We start from the raw sequence: 24,575 nt of genomic DNA on the forward strand, positions 1-24,575 counted from the left end.
GCTGAGTTTTAGCCAGGAAAGTGATCTGATGAGAGCTGTGCTTTAGAAAGGTTATCTTAGAATTAAGAGAAGAGTCTGGAAGTCTGGTGATTAATCACAGAATCTAAGGTAATCTGGATGAGAAGAGAAGCCTGAACTATAGTTACAGCCCCCTACAGGGCATGGAATCTGTTTTATGGATAATCTGAAAGTGAAACCCGGTAGAGAGAAAATTGACAAGATCAGAGAGCTAATTACTATGGATAAGGCAAGAAAAGGAGCTAGAATGTTTGTTTTTCAGAAACAACCGTTACGGCCAGAGTTCTTATAAATTCACCCTTGTGTCCTTTGAAGTTTACTTTCATATAATCCTGAACATTATGTGCCATGTAAATTTGCAGCTGTGGGATGATGGGAGTATGGAAGATACTGAGCCTGTCTGAATATACTTTACAGGTTTTTAGCTCAGTTCTTCATTTCTTCTTTACATTATTCCTTTGCAAAGTCAAAAGCTGAGGATTCCCAGAGTTCTTTAGAGAGTATGTGAATTAATAACACTGTAAAAAGAAAAAACCCTAATGAATTTAATATAAATATAATATAAACCCAATAACAAAAACAAGCAAAAAACCCCAGAAAATGGACATAATATGTGGTTGGTATACAAGTTTTGAGTCTAGGAATCCAAGTATAAATAGCAAACAGGATGTTGGATCAAGTTGTCAGTATTTCAGTGTGAGTTCTGTTACTATGATTTGTAACATATTATACACTGTATAAAGTTACACTGCTGCCCACACTAGTACCACATTAGCTACCTCTGTAATAAATACAAAAATTTTTAATGATGGTTCTCTGACAGCTATCATATTGTTCTTTAACATTAGGATTTAAAAATAATCAACATAAGGAAAACAGCATGGCAGTTCCTCAGAAAGTTGAAAACAGAGCTACCCTACAACCCAGCAATTGCACTACTGGGTATTTACCCTAAAGATACAAATGTAGTAATCCGAAGGGGCACGTGCACCTGGATGTTTATAGCAGGAATGTCCACAATAGCTAAACTATGGAAAGAACCTAGATATCCATCAACAGATGAAAGGATAAAGAAGATGTGGTATAGATATACAATGGAATACTATGCAGCCATCAAAAAAATGAAATCTTGCCATTTGCGATGACATGGATGGAACTAGAGGGTATTAAGGTTAGCGAAATAAGTCAATCAGAGAAAGACAACTATCATATGATCTCCCTGATATGAGGAAGTGGAGATGCAATGTGGGGAGTCTAGGGAATAGGAAAAGAATAAATGAAAAAAGATGGGATTGGAGGGAGACAAACTGCAGGAGACTCTTTAGTATATGTGCTGCCGAAGCGAGCACTGCAGGAGACTCTTAATCTCACAAAACAAACTGACGGTTGCTGGGGGGAGGGGGGTAGGGAGAGGGTGGTGGGGTTATGGACACTGGGGAGGGTATGTGCTATGGTGAGTGCTGTGAAGTGTGTCAACCTGGTGATTCACAGACCTGTACCCCTGGGGCTAATAATACATTATTTGTTTATAAAAAAATAATCAACATAAGTAAATGTTTAGTGTGGATAGACCGAGCTAAATGGTATTAAACTATGTTGTGTATTCTCTCTAAATCAACTGTAAACTTTAACAAGTGCCATTCACTTTCAGGCACTTAGCCAAGTATGGAATTAACATCTCTCTGTCTTTGCTTCTCTAAACTCTTTAAAGTTCTTTTACTACTTAAGTTGATTAGAACATCTAATTTGATCAAATATCCATAATCAATCCTTCTACACTTAAAGCATAGTACTGGCAATCGACCCACTGGGAAAACATGGCATATTATTTGGGTAACCTCCAGGGTCCATGACACTAAAGAAAAAAAAAATGTTCTTACCCAGTAGTTCTTTACAGATTGATCAGGAATGGAATTCAGGGCACTCATGAATGCTCAATTTATTATTTAAATGCATATGGGTGGTTTTATTGTTGGCTTTAGGGCAGGAGTTGGGGTAGGAAAAGGCCTAATAAAATGCATTGCTTCATTTTCAACAAAAGGTTTATGGCCTCAAAAAGATTAATTACCACCTCTCTAATCTACCCATTGGTGGATGAGTCTTACTCATACTCTATGACAGCTGCTATTATGTTTTTTTAGCAATACTCAATCACCTAAGATTTAAAAACCAACTAAAAGACAGTACACTGATGGTGAAAAATCCAGTCTGTAACTTAAATATTTCTAAAAACAGAAATGAAAAATCACACAAAAACTATTCTTCTTAAAAGAAATGATCTCCCAAGGTAACTTTAATTTTTAAGGAGTCATCTTAGAGCTAAGTAGGGTATTACCTTAGGATTCCACAGCCAGCTAAAATCCGAAAAGAGAGGTAGTAAGAGGTTACTACCACCTCCTTTGATTATAAAAATCTCTGCATATGGCAACTGTATAACCAATGAGATTCCAACAGTTAACTGGGAAGGCAATAACACTAACAAAACTGTGTTTTATAGAGTTTTACAAATAAATGTTAATAATTAACAAATTATTAACATTTACTTCTAGTATACTACACTATTAAATGTGGTTCTAATCACCAAAAGAATTTAAGTTCAGAGTTGGAAGTCTCTATCATTCTCACCTTGGTACAGACCACACGTACAACGACTTTCCAAAAGGCAGAGGAATCAGACCCAGGTTGTACCTCAAAGAGAAGATGTTTTTCCTGGCCAGAAGCCACTTTAGCAGTTCTGCAAAGAGAAAACACATTTGCTAATTTTATGAAAAGTCTTATAAAACAATGGAGCTATGAAACCAGATTCAAGAAACACTTTAAAACAGAGAAAAAAAATTTGAAGAAAATACAGAGACAGATAACAATAATGATCATAGTAGATTCTTAAACACTGGGATGGAAATGTTTTGATTATAAACATACAACTAAGTTTTTAACATCAACAGCATAGCTGACAGGATATTTACAAATCTTTTTATGCCCTTTCTTAATGATTTTTACTTTATTTATTATTAATTATTATTATTTAAGATTTTACTTATTTGAAAGAGAGAGAATGAGAAAGACAGCATGACACCAGGTAGGGTCAGAGGGAGAAGGAGACTCCCTATTGAGCAGGAGGCCAATGTGGGACTCGATCCCAGGACTCCAGGATCACAACCTGAGCCATAGGCAGTTGCTCAACCAACTGAGCCACCCAGGTGCCTCTCTCAACGGCTTTTTAAATGTTTAACAAAGACATCTAGAAAAAACATGTCCAAGGAATCAGGTACTTAAAGAAGAAATTTAGCTAGTTTCACTTACCTACATTTTGACTATTGCCTTAGATGTATAAAGTGTGAAAAAATCTTACTCTTGGTTGAGTCCTAATTTAAACAACACACACCACTCTGAAATTTTTTTTTTACAATTTGGGACTGGATCAAAACAAATGATTTTGAGACACCTTAAATATAGCTTTGCTGTTTTCCTCTAGCAGAGTAATTTTAATTTAGAGAGCCATAGGATTCTAGCATAAAAATATAACTTTTAGAAGATGATTCAGTATCTTCTTATTAATGCCAATTTAAATTAGATCAAATATATACTTAAGTATTGTGGCTCCCTTTTATCATTAGTCACATTTCTCTTTGAGCACCAGTGGCGATATCACCTTTGAACTAAACGATGTACAGCTAACTAGAGGCCACTGACAATGAAGCAACTAGCCCTAGGTAGCAAAGTCTGCCAGTGGAAGTAATTTATCTGCGCCAGTACCCAGCTATTTCTAGCTATCAAGCCATGCTTTTTCTTTTTCTTTTTTTTTTTTTAAGCCATGCTTTTTCTGTATAGATTTAGCTTTATAATTCTCAGGCAGCACTGCCCTTGTTGAAATGCCCAAATATGACCCATGGAAATCAGTTTTAAGAACTAAATCCAGTCAAGGTCCTATGCTAAATAAATAAAAGGAAGATATTCTTTACCGTCATTTTTGTACTACACAGTAAGCTTACCTTGTGTATCCTTTTACATGACATACTTACCTGGCATTTAAAGCCAAAAGGCAAAAATTTAAAGAACAGATGGTTTACGTAGATAAGTTCCAAAACTCTAAAGGGATGGCAAATGTCATTGACTACTCTTCATCAGAATCAAAACAATAAACTTAAAAAAGCATTCCATTCACGATACTATTAAATTCTTAATCCATTTTTACTCCTTAAGAATATGGTCCCAGAAGTAATGCCTCAAATATTACCATTTGGATAATTTAATAAATAAATAAAATGCCAGAGTTTTATGACTATATTTTTGTTATAAAAGATCAGACAATACATAATTATACACAGTAAAATGTACAATCTCCCTTTCCTGCCTCCCTTTTCACCAATTTCCCAGAAACTTAGTGTGTATACTTAACAGTTCATTTTCTAGGAATTTATATGTATATTCATACAGGATCCATCCATATATCCATACAGGATTTCTTTCTTTCTCCTTTTTTTTTTTAAATGAATGATATCTACTGTTTCTTTTTATTTTTAAAATTCTTTTTAAAAAAATTTAAATTCAATTAATTAACATTAATGTATTATTAGTTTCAGAGGAAATCTGATGTTTCTAAAAGAAACTATCTTCTAAGATAACTAGCTTTTAAGACATTCTTTATTCTTCATGACTGGATAGTAACAGTAGATTCTATTTTAATAGCTTCTATAGAGATCAGTATAAAAACTGATATAATAAAGGAAAAATTCACAAAGAAAAGGCACAGTTCTATTAGATACGTACTTTTAGAAGGCAGAGAAATTTAAATTCTAAGATGGAATTTAAATTTCTCTGCCTTCTAAAAGTGTTAAAATCTCTTTAAGTGTTAAAGAGATTTGAAGATGGTATAGCTAATTAGAAAATATTAATTAAAAATACCTTATTCCTTGGTGGTGACAAATGAATTATTACTACTTATGTGTTTCTCTGGCAAAAATAATGCTCAGTGAACAAACACAGAAGATTTATTAACTAGATGAATTGGCTGATGTATAGAAACCTGAGTGCCCTTTGACTATACCTGGAAGCTTTTTCTAGAGTGGCTAATTAGCTTATTCTCTTCTATTTTGCATACCTTTAGTGCTTTCAAATAAGAACCAATTTATAAGCCTGTGTTTAAAAGGGTTTTGAAGTTTGTTTTGTTCATTGATCCTATATATGTTTTAAAATAGCCACATAGCAGGTCTTACAGTAGGTACTCAATATATAATTGCCTGTTGCTACTGAACCATTCAGTCTTACCAATCAATATTTCTGGTTACCTCTTACACAGTAATAGCATGTGGGGCATGTCAGGTAGAAAAAATAAAATGAAAAAGAGCAAGCCTTACATATCATTAAGTTCTGCTACTCTCCCAAGAAATTCTTCATAAGTTAAGGAGCCACTTTCTCGAACCAATATGACATGTTTTGCTACTTTTTCTGGTAACTTGTTAAGAACCAACTGTGTCTGATCTGAAAATTGCTGTCCCATGATGAAAGGATGTCTTGAAATCCAGAAACAATGTTGCTTCACATAGTTATCTGTCAAATATATACAAAAGTTACTTTTATATACACTATAAAAACAGCAATATACTCATCACTTCAAGAAAATAAGAAAAACTAGGAATACCTTTAAGTGAGAGTTCGGTAGACTTAAATGTGTCTAAGGTGGGATTTATTTAAATGACTATATTTTTATTTTTTAATGATTTTTAAAACAAATTTTATTTACTTGTTGACAGAGAAAGAGAGAGAGTACAAGCACAAGCAGGGGGACTGTAGCGGGAGAAGGAGAAACAGGCTTCTCTTTTTTTTTTTTTGGCTTGAACACTAATGACCACAACCAGTGTTTATTGAACACTTGCCGTGTATCAGGCAGCCCTCGCAGCCACATTGAGAGGTAGATGCTATCCCTCTAAATGTGGAGAACTGGGTGTAGAGTGTAGGAAACCCACCCAGAGCTGCAGAGAGGAAGTGGCACAGCAGGAACTCCCACCCAGACAAGGGAGCATCTTGCATTGGCAGGGGAACTGGCTTCAGGGGGGGAAGCTCTTTCCCCACTCCAAGAAAAGCATAAAGGAGGTATCTTCAGATATCTGCAGGCACGGGGACTTCCTGCCTCCTGGGGATAAAGGGAGAGGCAGCTCTGAAAGCAGGTGCCCTAGGTCTAACCTCATAGCCACTGTTGTTTTAAAGAGATCACCTCCAGAAACCCCCTCCACCCCCACCTCGCCCCAGGCCTCCCTCTGGGGCTTGATCCAAGGATCATATTATGACCTGAGCAGAAGGCAGACGCTTATTGGACTGAGCCACCCAGGTGTCCCTAAATGACTATATATATGTATGTATGTATATATATATTTATTTATTTTAAAATGCATATATATATTTTTAAATTAACATATAATGTATTATTTGTTTCAGAAGTACAGGTGATTCATCAGCCCTCACCACAGCACATACCCACCCCAATGTCCATCGCCCAGACACCCAACCCCTCCCACGCTCCTCCACTCCAGCAACCCTCAGTTTGTTTCCTGAGGTTCAGAGCCTCTTATGATTTGTCTCCCTTGCTGGTCCCATCTTGTTTCATTTCTCCCTCCCTTCCTCTATGATCCTCTGTCTTGTTTCTCAAATTCCTCATATCTGTGAGATTATAACTGTCTTTCTCTAACTGACTTATTTTGCTCAGCATAATACCCTCTAGTTTCATCCACATCATTGCAAATGGCAAGACTTCATTTCTTTTGATGGCTGCATAGTATTTCATTGTGTATATATACCACATCTTCTTTATCCATTCATCTGTTGATGGACCTCTAGGCTCTTTCCATAGTTTGGCTATTGTGGACAATGCTGCTATAAACATTGGGGTGCACATGCCCTTTCAGATCACTACTTTTGTATCTTTGGGGTAAATACCCAATAGTGCAATTGCTGGGTCATAGGATATACTGTTCATATTCTTGACCACTATGATATATGAAGATATATAATCATATATAATTACATCAGCCAGATAACATTTATTGTTGAATTACTTTATTTGTAAATGTGCAGCTTACTTTTGATTGTAAAATATATAAAATTAAACAGGTTTTTGGTTTGAAAACCAAAGAAAATTAAAAGATTAGGTAATTTATTTATTTATTTATTTAAGATTTTATTTATTTATTTGACAGACAAAGATCACAGGCAGGAAGAAAGGCAGGCAGAGAGAGAGTGTGGGAAGCAGGCTCCCCACCGAGCAGAGAGCCCGATTCGGGGCTCAATCCCATGACCCTGAGATCATGACCCGAGCCGAAGGCAGAGGCTTAAACCACTGAGCCACCCAGGTGCCCCTAAAATATTAGGTAATTTAACCACCTCCCATTTTCTGTTAGGATAGAAAAAAAGACCGCATTTTTGCTTTTCAACTTTTCCAGGTGTTTTAAACTTTGAGTTTATAAAATTTGTTTTCTAAGTATGAAGGTGATATTCTAGTTAAAAGGCTAGATTACTACTTTAATAATCTACTATCAATATAGATCAATAAGTTGTTGAATTAACTTAAAAAAGTAATCACAAAACATTTATTGAACAACTAAAGTCTTGAAAGATGTAAGTCTATGAATTGTGGCTAGAGAAGAACTGAATGTGTTTATTCCACAAAGTTTTTTCCTTTGGTAAATAATGATTTATCAGAATATTAAGTATTGAGAATATGGTTAAAATAGAAAATAAAGTTTAGTACTTTTGTTTATGCTGACTTATTCTGTAACTTAATATGAAAATCCCTGTTCATCACAAATACTACTACTAATAGTAAAAGCTAATACTTTTGATCACTCCCATTGCGGATCTTCTGAAGAGACAATCTTCTAAGCACTTTACATGTATTCATGAACAGTCATTTAAATCCCCATAATTACCATTTCATAGATGAAGAAACAGGATAGTTAAGGAAATAAGCTCAGAGAGGTTAAAATAACAAAGTCACATAGCTGATAGGGTTTTTTTGTAATATAAAGTTAGAAGATGAAAAAAGGAGTGCTTGGGTGGCTCAGTTGATTGAGCTGCGACTTTTGATTTCAGTTGGGGTCATTTTCTCAGAGTGGTGAGATCAGCCCTGCTCCCCAGCAGGGACTCTGCTTGAGATTCTCTCTCCCTCTGCCCCCGCCCCTGCATGTTCGCACGTGCATTATCTCTCTAAAATAAATAAATAAATATTTTTAAAAAGAGAAGAAAAAAGAATTACAATTAAAATTATCTGATTCCCCTCCCCAAGAAATTCCATTTTATCTACTCACCAAAAACTATCATTTTTATTGCACACAAATTAATGCTCATATAAAGCTGGTTAAATAGTAACAATTTTATAGGAAAAGTTTACCAGGAAATCTGTTATTATTTAATTAAAAAATAATAAAGGTCTAACTCTTTTTAATACCTATTCATATTTTATTGATTTATATTTTTATTTATATTTTATTTAGTTACAATAAGTAAATAAAATTTATTTATTTATATATTTTATTTATTTATATTTATATTTTTATACATATTTATGAAATGTGTTTAACTCTAAAATATAAAACCATTTACAATAAGAGTTTTCAATAACCATAAATATGTAAATTTGCTTTTGGTATTAAAATTTAAGTTACTGTTCTTGAGATTTATTCTTTCAGTCACATTAAATAAAGGAAAAGTAAAATTATACCTAAAAAAGAAAACCCAACAATTACTGTTTTGAATCTGAACCTACTTGGCAACAATAAATATTACATTACAGAGTTAAATGAAAGGAAGTCATTGAGGAAGACCCATGTCACCAAAAAAATCTCTGAAGGCGAAATTATGTATTTTAAATATAGCCAAGTGGATTCATAGTAACTGTATCCAAAGAGAAAGATCTTAGTTTAGAGATGGTCTCTAGGGTATTCAACATTAATTTCTGGTTTCATAGTCTAGTAAAATACCAAAGTCCCATGGTTTACACATTTATTTTTATTCTCAGTAAAGACAATTTCCAAAAATAGACAAAATACCCCAAAACTTAACAAAAAACTTAAAAAGAACCATTTATAATTTGGAAAGTAGAAGAATGTTAAAATAAGTCTTTCCCAAGAAGGCAGTAACTTCACACTGACATATACCACACATATACATGTACATTTTGTCATTATTTTTCTTGTTCTAATTTCAAATGTATAAAATATAAATGTATAAAATGTGTTAAAACATCATTAGGAGTTGGGGTTGTAAACTGGTGTTGGTAAATGGCCTTTTTAAGGCCATGGAGATACAATAGTGAGAAAAAACAAACAAACAAACACGGTTCTTGCCATCATGGAACATATGATAAAGCAGGGAAGAGACAACAATCACACCAATAAATACATTATAAGATGAAAAAAGCTAAGCCAAACAAGTACAGGGTGCTACAAAAGCCTATAAAAGGGAGGTCTGACTTAGTGTTTTGTCAGGGAAATCCTTAAGTAAACATTTTACTTGAGATCAGTTGGCCAAAGAGGGGCAAAAGCAGGGAGAGGAAAGGACATTTTAGGCAGAGGTTATAGGCAGAAGTCTAATGTATGAAGGAGCATGGTGCCTGAGAGTTAATAAAAAGGGCTAGAGTGACTAAAGCAGAGAGAGAGGGAGACTGGTACCAAGAGATGGTTTACCTTTATACTGACGACCTGAAACAAGCCTGCAAGCCTGTCCATCAAAGTAGATGGCTAAAATTGGTCTGAATGAATAGTGTCCACTGAGTCCTAGGATCAAGATTGAAACTGATAATGATTTTCTGAAATGGAATAAGTTGTGTCATATATGACTAAAAGTTAAACCCTGAATGTTTTGAAAAGTCAACTGCACAAAAACACACAGATAACATGTGCTTAAAAGCAATTAAAATATAAAGTCTGAAGGTTTCAGTTAAAATAAGTCAGCAGTAAAATAAGGACAAGATGATGTTAAAATAGCCCTAAACTTTTGCTAGAAGCAGATGTCCAGATCAAGACCCTAGTCCTATTGTGCTCTGTAATGGGTCTACTACAGTGAAGTACTGTAATCAGCTCTAGACAGTTAAATTATTTATTTATTTCTAAGGCAGGGGCAGGTGAGGGAGGGACCAAAGAGGAGGGAAATCTTTTTTTTTTTTTTTTTTTTTAAGATTTTATTTATTTATTTGACAGAGAGAAATTACAAGTACACTGAGAGGCAGGCAGAGAGAGAGAGAGAGAGAAGGAAGCAGGCTCCCTGCTGAGCAGAGAGCCTGATGCGGGACTCAATCCCAGGACCCTGAGATCATGACCTGAGCCGAAGGCAGCGGCTTAACACACTGAGCCACCCAGGCGCCCCGAGGAGGGAAATCTTAAGCAGGTTCCATGCCCAGTCCACAGCCTGATGCAGGGCTTGATCTCACAAACCTGAGATCATGACCTGAGCTGAAATAAAGAGTTGGCCGACTGGGCCACCCCAGGCAGTTACATTTTTAAAGGACATTAATCATTTTAACATAACTGGAAGAGTATACAAGATGCTATGGATCTAGAAAAGGGGAAAAAAAGTGACTTATTCTAGATAATAATTCAGTAACAACCAACAGGTTTGTTCTAACATTTGGAGATATTTCATGTAGAAGAGGAAGAAAGATTTATTTTATATAGTTACAGTGAAAAGAATGGCAAGTATGAATTAGGCAAATTCAGGTCAAATAAAAAGTTCCTATCATCCACAATTATCCAAAGGTATTAAGGGCCCTCTTGTATGTCAGTTTGTTTTCATTGGAAGTGTGGAGGTGTTTAAAGATTAGAAGTTCATCTAATAAGAAAGTTTTAGAGAAGATTTTTGCTTGGGTGAGAAATAGAGTAGGTGACTTCTAACCTAGTATTTCATTCCCAAAGTGAAACTTAAATTCTCTCCAGCTTTCATGTACGAATCCAATCCAGATGCTGTAAAAAATTCTAACTAACTAGACTGAAAATTTTAAATTACACCTACACACTTAACAAAGAAAAAAATTAAACTTTTGAAATACATGATCTTAATATTTAAGAAAACATGTAATAATTTAACCAATGTGCCTACCAGACAGATATTTAAAAAGAAGCCACGGTCACTTATTTATTGAGTTAGAAAATGATTCCTTTGTTTCTGCATTGTTTTGATCTGATGGTCTAACTTTGAATAAGGTTTAAAATCTGAGGCAGCATATTAACTTTTTATCCTGTAATTGCAGTTGGTATCTGGGAAACCTAATCACTAACTCCTTTGATTAAAAGGTGACACTATTTAGACACTAAGAGAGCCTGGGCAATGGTTCTTAACCTGCTTCAGTGGACAGGGTCTGGATTTACAATTCATTTTGAATACCATACAATAATGATAATGATTAATTTTAATATGTATCACTAGCATAAAAATATGGCTCTGTGATCTATATGCATTATAAAAACAAACCAAGGGGGCATGTTCACAAAAACAGTCTGTTGTGGCCACCCTCTAGCCACCCGCCACAGGTTTTTCAGTGCCCCTCTTTGGTGACTCGGCACATTCTTTTATAAAAGAGCACATATCATCAGTTAGGTCACTTGACCATCCCTCTCTGTGGGCTTCCTGAGGACAGAAGCTGTGTTCTCTCTTCTGGTAGATACATAAACATACAATAAATGTTTATGAACAGATACAATAAATATTGTTGACAGTTTTTTATTATTGTTCACTTAGTATTCTTTTGACTTGCTAATTTGTTCATTCATCTATTAATCAGTTGGAGAGAAGTTGAAATTTTAAAAATATAAGAAAAATATAAAATTGAAAAAATATATCACTAAATTAACATGTATATAAGTTGAGAAATATTCATTATTTGATATTATCAAATAATTACCTCTAGATCATGCAGCAGATCATGCTATACAGAATAGGAATATAATTTGCCAATTACTGACATAGAATTCAGCAAAAGATTAATCTCCAGTAAAAAGATTCAAAGAACTAGCAGGTCTCATACTACTATGCCACCTATAATTTTGTACTTTCTGGCAGGATATAAAAGCACACCTTGCTTTACTGCACATGGCTTTACTGTGTTTCACAAATATTGCCTCTTACTCCCCACCCTAAAATTAAAGGTGTGTGGCAACCCTGCATTGGGCAAATCTATTTGGAGCAAAAGCATTTGCTCACTTCATTTCTTGTAACATTTTAGTAATTCTTGCAGTATTTCCAATTTTTTCATTATTATTATATTTGTTATAATAATCTGTGATCAGGGATCTTTGAAGTTACTAATGTGACTGTTTTTGGGTGCCATGAACTGCACCCATATGAGATAGCAAACTCAATTGATAAATGTTATGTATATCCAGACTGCTCTACAGACTAGCTGTTCCCCCATCTCTTTCCTTGTACATTAGCCTCCCTATTCCCCGAGACACAACAATATTGAAATTAGGCCAGTTAATAACCCTACAACAGCTTCTAAGTGTTTAAGTGAAAGAAGAGTCACTTGTCTCACTTTAAGTCAAAAGCTAGAACTGATTAAGCTTAGCAAAGAAGGCATGCCAAAAGCTGAAATAGGCCAAAAGCTAGGCCTCTTGTACTAGTTAACCAAGTTATGAATGCAAAAGAAATGTTCTTGAAAGAAATTAAAAGTGCTACTCCAGGGAAAACACAAACGATAAGAAAGTGAAACAGCCTCAATGCTGATAAGAGAAAGTTTAAGTGGTCTAGATGGAGGATCGAACCAGCCACACCATTCCCTTAAGCCAGAGCCTAATCCAGAGCCTAACCCCCTTCAATTCTACAAAGAAGGCTGTGTGTGGTGAGGAAGCTGCAGAAGAAAAGTCTGAAGTTAGCAGAAGTTGGTTTGTGAAGTTTAAGGAAAGATGTCATCTCTGTAACATTAAAGTGCAAGATAAAGCAGCAAATGCTGATACAGAAGTTGCAGGGAGTTATCCAGAAGATCTCAGATAAGTCATGAAGGTGGCGGCACTAAACAGACATCCAGGGTAGATGAGACAGCCTTCTCCTGGAAGAAGATGTCAGCTAGGACTTTCATAGCTAGAAAGGAGAAGTCAATGCCTGGCTTCAAAGCTTCAAAGGACAGGCTGACTCTCTTATTAGGGGCTAGTGCAGTTAGTGACTTTATTTACTTTTTTAAGATTTTATTTATTTATTTGAGAGAGAAAGAGTACAAGAAGGTGCAGCTGGCAGAGGGAGAGGGAGAAGGTCAATCCCAGGACTCTGGTATCATGATCTGAGTGGAAGGCAGATGGTTAACCAACTGAGCCATCCAGGAACCTCTGTAGTTGGTGACTTTAAATTGAAGCCAGTGCTCATTTACCTTTTCAGTCATCCTAAAGCCCTTAAGAATTATGCTCAATCTACTCTGCCTATGCTCTAAAAATGGAACAATAAAGTCTGGATGGCAGCACATCTGTTTACAATATGCCTTACTGAATATTTTAAGCCCACTTTAGAGAGGTACTGCTCAGAAAAAAAGATTCCTTTCAAATTATTATTGCTCACTAACAAAGCACCTGGTCACCCAAGAGCTCTGATGGAGATGTACAGTGAGATTAATATTGTTTTCATGCCTGCTGACATAACATCCATTCTATAGCTCATGGATCAATTAGTAATTTCAAGTCTTATTTGTTAACATTTTGTGAGGCTATAAGACAAGACACCACAAGACAGCAATTCCTCTGATGGATCTGGGCAAAGTCAAATGAAAACCTTCTGGAAATGATTCACCAGTCTAGATGCCATTAAGAACATTCATGATATGTAGAAGAGATAAAAGTATCAGTGTGAACAGCAGTTTGCAAGAAGTTGATTCTAGGGGCGCCTGGGTGGCTCAGTGGGTTAAGCCACTGCCTTCGGCTCAGGTCATGATCTCAGGGTCCCTGCTCAGCAGAGAGCCTGCTTCCTCCTCTCTCTCTGCCTGCCTCTCTGCCTACTTGTGATCTCTGTCAAAAAAAAAAAAAAAAAAAAAAAAAAAAAAAAGTTGATTCTAAAGGTCAGGGATGATTTTGAGGGGTTCAAGCCTTTAGTGGAGGAGATAATGCAGATGTGGTGGAAAGAGCAAGAGAACAAGAATTAGAAGCAGAGCCTGAAGATGTGACTGAACTGCTGCAATCTCACGACAAAACTTCAATGGATGAGGAGTTGCTTCTCATGGGTGAGCAAAGAAAATGGTTTCCTGAGATAGAATCTGTTTCTGGCGAAGATGTTGTGAAGACTGTTTAAATGAAAACAAAGGATTTAGAATATTACATAAACTTAGTTGGTAAAGCAATGGTAGGATTTGAGAAATCAATTTGAAAACTGACTCCAATTTTGATAACATTACAAGCTAGAGAGAAATCATTCATGAAAACAAGAGTCAATCAATGAGCAAACTTCATTACTGTCTTAGTTTAAGAAATAAACTATTTCTTAGTTTAAGAAATAGCCATAGCCATTCCAACCTTCAACCATCACCTTGACCAATCAACCACCATCAACACTGACGTAATACCTTCCACCAGCAAAAAAAAAAAAAAAAAAAAAAAAAAAAATTATCACTAGCTGGAAGCTCAGATGATGGTTAGCATTTTTTAGCAATAAAGTATTTTTTAAATTAAGGCATATACTTTTTTTTTTTTTTAGACATAATGCTGTTGCACTTAATAGACTATAGTATAGCATAAACGTAAGTTTTATATGCAGTGGGAAACCAAAAAATTCATTTGACTCGCTCTACTGCAATATTTGCTTTACTGTGGTGGTCTGTTACTGAACCTGCAATATCTCCAAGGTATGCCTGTAATGTGCTTTCAAAAAACCAGGATTGAAGGATTTTCTAAGTAAAGAATAAATGTTATTTTGAAACTCATAAGAATATCAAGAATTCCAAAAATGCCACATTCTCTAGTGGGTGGTAAAATACACTTAATCACTTCTTTTTCTAACAAATGAATTGTTGTAGTTCAAATATTCATTACAAAGATATAAAAATCACATCATGGGTAACTGGCAAAACAAAAAAATGAAACAAAGCAAAAAGCTCCATGAATGTTTAAACCATATCCATTCATAAAAAGGATTAAAGCAAAGCTAAGAAGCCTGAAAGTACAGTAAAATGACTAGATGACAAAGTATTGTAGTATTTAGAAAACCTCTCTGAAACCTGTTCTCCATGAATTTTTGTATCTACTTCTTTACTCACAAAAATGATATTTATAATTGAAATAATCATCAACTACATTCATTGTTAAGTTAGCTTTAACATCAGTGGTAAAAACTAAGTTCTAAAAACTAGATCCTTAAGGGTACTATTTATTTTACTACTCACTGCTTAATCAAATTCTAGATCTGTAACCAGATATTAGCTGGTCTGCAAGACAAGAAATTAATAGCAGCTATTAACAGGTTCATAAGGAAACAATTAGACCAGTTACTATAGGAGCTGGAATACTTGTTCTGGGCTCAAAGATTTTTTTTTTTAAGATTTTATTTTTATTTATGTTTGTGTGAGAGAGAGAGATCACAAGTAGGCAGAGAGGCAGGCAGAGAGAGGGGGAAACAGTCTCCCCGCTGAGCAGAGAGCCCGATGAAGGGCTCCATCCCAGGACCCCGAGATCATGACCCAAGCCAAAGGCAGAGGCTTAACCCACTGAGACACCCAGGTGCCCCTCAAAGATCTTAAGAAAAAAAAAAAATTAAAGAAAGAAAAACTACCAAAAGAGAGTACTTGAGATTAAGACTATGGATTTTTGATAGCATTGCTGTGCTTGCTAAATACATTTCATATTTAGAAAAACACACTAGCTAGACTTGTAAGAACTTTCTCTGGACCTCCCCTGCCTTTTTGGGAGAAGGGGAACAGAAGGGTGTTAAGTGTTTAGACATGAAGTAAGAAGGATCAGGATCAGTTTACACAGTTCACTTACACCAAATGACAAAGAACACATTTTGAAACCTAGGATCATATTCTGGAGGAAACCACTTAGAAACCACAGTCAGGGAGAATAAAAGGGAAGAACAAAAATCCATACTACTTTTGAGTTTTCAATTCAGAAAGCATCATTTCTTAGGAGTGACTTCAGTATAGAGGTTACTTATTTAGGATTGTTGATCCATGGCACCTCATAGCCCAGGTGAAATTCTGAATGGACAGACAAGAGCAGAAAAATAACTTTATGCAGAAGATCTAAGACTTACAAACCACAGTAAGTGTTAAGGCAGCTTTATAAATATACCAGAGGAAAGAACTAAATCATTTGGCAACATGAAATAGGACAGGGCTGGAATATGAACGTAGACTGTAATTTAATAAAAGGGCTAGGGATAAATTTGAGTAACAGCAGTAAATCCACATTTGGTAACACAATACACATAAAAGAATAAATCACTGCAAACGCTAACACAGAAGGCTTCCTTTCTAAGAATAGTTACTACAATTATTAGCAAGATAACTTTTTGTCTCCTATCGGGCCAAGGTAGCCGGTTCGATCAGGCAAGCCCTTTGGGAGGACGGGCAGTGTAAGGTAATTTAGCAACCGGGGACCGGCTCCGCAGACCCACCTGGCCATTTCTGAGCTATCGCCCGAGGCAAGGGTTTCTAATCTGGGGTGTCGAGTGCGGCAGGGGCACACAGGTTTCCGCAGCATCGGTGTGTTTGCTAAGTACACCCGCCACCCTCTGGCCATCCTAGCCGCCTGTGCCCCTCCGCAAGCGCACCTGCACTTTTAACCAACAGCTACGTCCGCTGGCCCACTGACTGCGCCGGCGGCAATATTCAAAAGCGGTTCCCGGCTCGAGGAGGACACACTCTCTCCTGGTTCCCCAGAATCACCCTTCCTACCGGACAAGACATCTGCAGCCCCGGTCACTGGAAACTGGTTGGGGACATAGCGTCCACGGAAGGGCCTCCCAAACCAGCGCTGCGCCCTAAGCCGAGGCCTAGGAAGGGTGGCGGGGCCAGGCCTGTTTCCCCAGTGAAGCGCCTCCCGGCAGCAGAGGACCGGCGGGTGTCTCTCTTCCCAGCCCTAGGGTCTTGGAGCAACAAGGAAGGGAAATGGCGAAAGGACGGCTCTGGGCAGCTCACCCCAGGTTCAAGGCATCGCGCTTCCGGCAGTGGCAGCTCCGCCTCAGCCCGCCGCTCAGACCCGCAGGCGGCGGCGACTCCCCCTTGGCCAGCGACCCGGTCGCACCTCAGTGACGCAGCAGCTCTGCCCCCGCCCCCCCCCCCCCAGCGTGTTGCCTGGAAACGGTGGCCAACCTCTCCCGACAGTCCTTGGCTCCCGCTCTCTCGTGCGGCTTTGTCTGAGAACCTTCGACCCCCGAGCTCCCTGAGGCCGTCTGAGTGGGGAGGGTGGCGGCCCAGGAGGGGGCGGGTGAAGCCTCGCCTGGCAGGCTCCTTGAGGCGCGGCCCTGTGAGGTGGACTTGCCTCTGGCCTGGCCGGCTGCCGCCTCTCCTGGAGACATCTCCCCAGCAGCTGTCGAGGGCCCAGCTGTTGACAAAGGCCGCACTGTAAATCCCGGGTTTGGTCCGGGGTTGGAGTCCAAACCCCGCCTTATTAGGCCTCCAACCTCCCACTGGTCGTAGCTACACAAAGGTAATCTTGTTACTTGACCCGGAGTGGGCTGGTTATACTCACCTAGCTGCAGTTAGGAAGCGTAGAAGACTAGAAAAAATTAAAATTCCAGAAAATCCAATTTATACAGTAGAAGACTGTATGGGAAGTAATTAGCACAGGGTCCCCATCTCACAGATGGCATCTCATAGGTGGCAGCGATTGTTATGAACACATGCTGGTGATACTGTCGCTGTCTGTTAAACATGTATAGTATGTGTGTGTACACACACACACACACACACACACACACACACACACAGTGTGTTGTGGGCCACACACTATATACTAGGTCACCTTCCAGGCATTGCTCTTGTTTAAGTAGTTTGCTCAAAGTTACATAGCCAGTAAACAGCAGAGCAAGGACTTAAACTCAGATTTAAACTACTTAAGGTAGATTAAACTAAATTAAGCTACTTAGCAACTAATTTAAACTATTTATAATTCTTAATGTTTGGGCACCCGTCCTTCAGTCATTTGTAGATTTATCCTGTGAAGAATTAATCCTGCCCTCTAATAATGGATAATATTTATTGATCATTAGAACAAGACCTATTCTAAGTACTTTAAAGGTATTAGTTTAAACCTCATAGCAATCCTATGAGGTAGGTATTATTAATACCTTCATTTTACAGTTGAAGAAACAGGAATATCAATTAAATTCTCCAAATTCTAAACTCATAGACAACAGTATAAGAAAAAAAACACAGTTACTTTGGATTTGGCAAAGATTTCTTAAATATGGCACAAAAAGCATAAATCGTAGAAGGGAGAAATTAACAAATTTTACTTTATCAGAATTAAAACTTCTTTTCAAAACATGAGTAAAAAGGCAAGCCATGGAGTGGGAGAAGGTATTTGCAAGGCATATATTTGATGACTTCTATCAGAATATACAAAGAACTTGTAATTATAAGTCAGTAAGCAAAGAACCAAAATTTTAAAATTGGCCATCAAATTTAAACAAGACACTTCATCGGGGCACCTGGATGGTTTAGTGGGTTGAAGCCTCTGCTTTCGGCTCAGGTTATGGTCTTGGGGTTCTGGGATCGAACCCCACATTGGGCTGTCTGCTTGGCGAGAAGCCTGCTCCCGCCACCCCGCCCCACCTGCTTCTCTGCCTACTTGTGATTTCTGTCTGTAAATAGATAAATAAAATCTTTTTTTTTAAAAAAGACACCTCATTGATGAAGATATATTGATGACAAACACATGAGAAGATGCTTAACATCATTAGTCATCAGGGAAATGCAAAGTAGAAGTACCATGAAGTATCACCATGCACCCTGGTCACAGAATGGCTAAAATTAAAAAGGCTGATCATACAAATTGTTGACAAGGATGTGGAACAATTGGAATTTTTATATACTGCATTTTAAGAATATAAAATCATATAACTATTTTTGGAAAGTCAGACCATTTCTTAAAGTGGAAATTTGGCCATTTCTTTAAAAGCTAAAATAAACATAACACCTACCATACGATAAAGCCATTCCACTCCTAGGTATTTACCCACAAAGACTATAAATACTCATTTCAGCATTATTTGTGATAGGTCCAAACTAGAAACAACCCAAATACCCATCAACTGGTGAATGGAAACAAACTGTGGTATATCTATACAATGGAATACTACTTGACAATAAGAAGGAATGAACAAATGATAGACTCAGAATAGATTTCTGAGTGAAAGAAGCCAGGCAAAAAAGAATAATACAAACTGTGGGATTCCTTTGATTTAAAATTCTAGAAAAATCCAATTTATAGTGATAAAAGGAGATCAGTGGGATGGGAGGGATGAAAAATGAGGTGTTGGGATGGGAGGGAGGGCGGAATCACAAAGGGGAAACATTTTGTAACAATGGACATGTTAATTTTCTTGATTGTAGTGATGGTTTCACAGATGAATACATATGTCAGAACTTCTCAGATTGTATATTTTTATCATATGCAGTTTATTATATGCAAATTATACCTCATAAATTTGGGAGGGAAAAACAGCCCATTTAAAGTTTAAAAGGCTTTATGTTCCAGCCTAATCTGAGCCTGGGAGTCAGAATATCCCTGCATTGCTTTAAAATTCAAGTAGTCCTTTTTATATTTCATAGAGAGTATAGTGAAGATTGCACTATAGGAGAGATTACAAGATTAATATATTTTAAAATTAGTATTATTATCAACATCTCTAGATAATTTCTTCTCATCATAAGAGCTTTTCCCCCTGAATTTGCCAAAGCATAATGATTTAACTAAAATAATAAAACCTTAAGAGAGTAATAAGGATTATCTTAAACATTGTAATAGAAGAGATTAGAAATTCTGAGATAGGAATTACAAAGTCATTTTGTAGCAAGCTAAGGAAACCTTTATTTTTCCTACATATAAAAAAGGTATAGGAAAGTGTTTGTAGGGAACTGTAAATATGAATAGCAAGAGTTATGGAAGAAGAAACCACTAAGTTAATTCTTTTATAAGAGGAGTGGATCCTTTTGCAATAAATCTTATAATTTGTAATATGTATTCATATTTTCATATTTTACACAGGTATTTATCCATTAAAATACAGAGGCTTCAGGATGCCTGGCTGGTTCAGTTGGCTAAGTGGCTGCCTTCGGCTCAGATCATGATCCCAGGATTCTGGGATAGAGTCCTGCATGAGGCCCTCTGCTCAGTGGGAAGCCTGCTTCTCCCTCTCCCTCTGCCTGCTGCTCTCTCTTCCTCTGCCTGCTGCTCCCTCTGCTTGTGCTCTTTCTCTGTCAAATAAATAAACAAAACCTTTAAAAAAAATATAGAGGCTTCAATAAAATTGTAGTAAACACAGCCCTGTAGTGAAGACCAGGAAAATCTGAGAGACTTTTGAAACTCTTTTTCTAGGAAAATATGTTGAATGCTTCCTGCTTTTTGTAAGGTTATTAAACACCTGTGACAGGATCGTGAGAAAATATGAGGAAGGCCCTGAGTGATTTTGGATTATAAACATTTTAAACTTCCTATATTTATTCATAAAAATCATGAAGTTAAAAGAACTAATACATCATTTAGTCCAACAATCTTCCTTTGTAGATGAGGAAATTGAGCTCCAAAGATGACAAGTGATTCACCTAAGGAACACAGAGCAAATTAACTAAACTGGATTAGAATCCAGATTTCCTGGCCACTAGTGTAGTGCTTTTCCTCAATACATTACTGCTTTTAATTATATTAGTGTAGAATACAGAGGAACAACTGGCTACCTGTAATTAAGATTAGAGCTTCATCATATTCTAGGATGATGCATTTTGAGCTTTTTAAAAAATTTATTATTTTTTAAAAGATCTTATTTATTTGACAGAGAGAGAGAGATCGATCAGAAGTAGGCAAAGAGGCAGGCAGAGAGGCAGGGGGAAGCAGTCTCCCTGCTGAGCAGAGAGCCCAATGCGGGGCTTTATCCCAGGACCCTGAGATCATGACCTGAGTCCGAGGCAGAGGCTTAACCCACTGAACCAGTCAGGTAACCCCCTTTTAAGGTTTTTATGTCTTTTCTGGTTGTTTCTTCTCAAGCTTTGTCCTCAGTTTTCTGCTTTTATTTTTGAAAATTTGAGGAACTCAGGCACTCATAACTTCAATTATCATCTGTATTCAGATAATTTCCTAATCAACATTGCCTGTTGTTATCCTTCATCAGTGTTCTAATCCTGTATTTCTGTATTTATATAGAGTATCTCCCAGAGGAATGAATAACTACAGTAATGGGCACCTGAATTCAACAACCTCCTTATCAAAGGAGCTTCAGTATACCTTCTGGTCTCCCAGGCTAAAACTTATGAAGAGATTTCTTTCTGTCTCCTAAAGCATTCTGTCATGCTGTTCTGTACTTTCTTTATAATTTCTTCTAGTTTTATTTTTTTATCCTTTTTTTTTTTTTTTTTTTTTAGTTCTTAGTGTGTACCAGGTACCAAAAGTATTCTATATGTATTATCTCACATAAGCCTCACAATAGCCCTAAAAGATATCAATATCATCTCAATTTTATAGAAAACAGTCCTACAAAGGTTAAATAAATTGCCCAAGTTCATGTAGCTCATAGATGGTAGAGCAGAGATTCAAATCCACTATCTGATTTCAGAACCACAAGTTTTATTTACTTCATTATATTTCTACTATTGCGCTTAACCCATTCCATATTACCATCTCAATATAAGTTCCTTGGTATCTGATAGATAGATTAGTATCACAACATCTTAGCCAATCAACTTATTCTGAAACATATTTATTCAGTCCATCCTGTATCTTGCTGCCAAACCAAGCAACTTAAAACATTGTCTTTATTAAGTCTATACCATAAAGGTGCTGGTGTTCAGTATTAGGCCAGAACATATCAAGAAAATGGAACCCAGTGTTTGGGAAGTTACTTTAAATGGATGATTTTACCATCCCATTGCCTCAAAGATCTACCTGGATCTTGAGGAGAGTCATTCTATATACTGCCTATTCCCATTATTACCGTGTCATTTCAAACCACCTCCTAACACTCTCCCCCACAATCCTTTATTGCTATGGCCTACGGTCACTGATCTCTGCAACTCTTTATAGTTCACTCTGCTTTGGCATACCTCATCTTCACTCACTCCAAACTAGCTTCCTCTCTCCCTTAGCTACCTCAGTTTGACCTCAGGAATTCCCATTCTCCTGCCAACAACTCCTCTGTCCTTACTTGCTTTTCCTTTGAACACTTTCTGCCTTACTGAAATCAGAGGAATCTACTTCTCTGACAACCTTTTTTGGCTTGGAGACAAGTTAACATTCTCTTCCCTAGCTGTCACATCAGTGTTGTAATACTATCAGTCGGCTGCCTCTCTCCTTTAAAATCTTCTAGCTGGAAGTCTGTTTTTTTGTTTGTTTTTTTCCCTAAGCCAGGAAGGCCTAATAACTGTAGAACAAAGAAGTCATGTTTCTCCTTATGCAAATGCAAAACTCAAACCTTACCTTTATCATGTATAATGCAAGGAAAGATCAAGCCAATGTATACTGACAGGGCCAGGGGTAATGAAGTCAGAAAGTTCAAGAACAACAACGAGAATACTTACTCCAAGCCTGGAAGCTATCCACCTTGGTCTTTTGGGTCCTTGTTGCCACAGACAGACCAATGGGAAATGACAAAGTTTTCTCCCAGAGACAGAAACCGGGGTCAGTTTATCACTCTGCTACATGGAAAACAAGGACTAGAAGCAGCAAGTTCATAATTATATTTCCCAGGTTATCTAAAATATGTCCTTTACAGATAATAAATTTGTACTCTTGGGGCACCTGGGTGGCTCAGTGGGTTAAAGACTCTGCTTTCGGCTTGGGTCATGATCCCACATTGCACTCTCTGCTCCTCAGAGAACCTGCTTCCTCCTCCTCTCTCCCCGCCTGCCTCTCTTGCCTACTTGTGATCTCTGTCTGTCAATTAGATAAATAAAATCTTTAAAAAAATAATTTGTATTCTCACTACTATTTTTAAAAAAATATTTTATTTATTTTATTTGACAGACAGAGATTACAAGTAGGCAGAGAGGCAGGCAGAGAGAAAGAGAGAGAGAAGGAAGCAGGCTCCCTGCCCAGCAGAGAGCCCGATGCGGGACTCAATCCCAGGACCCTGAGATCATGACCTGAGCCGAAGGCAGCAGCCTAACCCACTGAGCCACTCAGGCGCCCCTGTACTCTCACTACTTTTTGATTGTTATAGTTGAAATTTCTTTTAATTGAGAATAGTCCTTCTCCCCCTCTTTTTATCATACTAATACCTTCTTGCAGAAACTGGGTGTATTGGGGTTCACCAGAGAAACAGAATAAGTAGGAGATACATACTAAGAGATTTATTGCAAAGAATTGGCTTATTCAGTTTCGAGAGTTGGAAAGACAAGATAGAAATGGAACTCGTGGGCATGAGCTGAAACCACTATGCACAGAATTTTTCTGAACACCCTCCGTTCTGCTCTTAAATTCTTTCAACTGATGAAAAAGACCCATCCAGATTATGTAGGATAATCTCCCTTACTTAAAGTCACTTGACTATGGACTTCATTGCATAGAAAAAATACCTTTATAGCAACACTTAGATTAGTGTTTGCTTGAAATAACTAGGGACTAAAGTCTAGCCACATTGACATGTACAGACTATCACATTAGGTCAGTTGTTGTATAGACTATTCCTACATTCTGGATTTATGTGTTTTCTTCCTTGTAGTGCCATTTGCTTTGTCTCCCCCTCCACCCCATTTTCTAGAAATGAAGCTTGGCTTTAGAGGTTTGATTAGATTCAGATTCCATCAGACTCTTCTGGCAAGAATACTTTCTTGCTACTTTCGTGCCCGCAATATCTGCTTGTCCTACTTTAAGACTGATCGTTGGGGTTCTCATCAATATTTTATCTAATAATTGTATCTATTAGGATGGTAGTCTGAATCCATTTTATTAGGAATTACAAAATGGTGGCTCTCTAATTATTTATCAGTGTCATTTCTGTAAAAAAAAAAAAACCCAAAACACAACTTTTCAATGAACTAGGGCTATTTGGTTACCTTGAAATACTGTCCATATAGGAAAGTCAAGAAAAATGCCAAATTTTTTACTTTTAAGGACTTGGTACCTAATTACTAGCAATCATGTCCAATGTGTGGAATTTAAAATTTTTTTAGTATAACTATAAATTTGTGGGTTTTATATATCTGATCAATTGCATTTAATATTACTTTTGTTGTGTAGTTCCATCTTTAGCCAACTGTAATCATATCATAGTATCTTTTTGACAAGACAACTTTCTTGCATTCTGGTCCCTCCCTGTCTTATCCTCTATCTTCTAGACCTGGAATGAGCCATTCCTCCAAGGAGTTCTGGATCCTTTCAATGAGGAATGATATTTAGAGACTACACTCTGGTTTCTAGATATATTTCATAGTTATTAGATTGTCC

At 37.1% G+C, this 24,575-nt stretch overlaps 1 protein-coding gene and 1 pseudogene across 3 annotated transcripts in view; one reads left to right on the forward strand and one right to left on the reverse strand.

Moving 5' to 3' along the window:
* Nucleotides 1–17,261, reverse strand: part of RNF141 (ring finger protein 141) — a 37,890-nt gene extending 20,629 nt beyond the window's left edge. Inside the window, exons 1-3 of one of the 3 annotated variants that reach the window (XM_059136015.1) lie at nt 17,114–17,261; nt 5,376–5,568; nt 2,644–2,752 (exon numbers count right to left, since the gene is read on the reverse strand). In XM_059136015.1, the coding sequence (XP_058991998.1) occupies nt 2,644–2,752; nt 5,376–5,518 (252 nt within the window). In that variant the 5' untranslated portion in view covers nt 5,519–5,568; nt 17,114–17,261. The other 2 variants (XM_059136023.1, XM_059136033.1) reach the window with 2 other exon arrangements.
* Nucleotides 10,946–17,543, forward strand: LOC131838312 (tigger transposable element-derived protein 1-like; annotated as a pseudogene).
* Nucleotides 17,544–24,575: the final 7,032 nt, after the last annotated feature.

Source organism: Mustela lutreola, chromosome 1 (assembly GCF_030435805.1).
Source record: "Mustela lutreola isolate mMusLut2 chromosome 1, mMusLut2.pri, whole genome shotgun sequence".
Lineage (NCBI taxonomy): Eukaryota > Metazoa > Chordata > Mammalia > Carnivora > Mustelidae > Mustela > Mustela lutreola.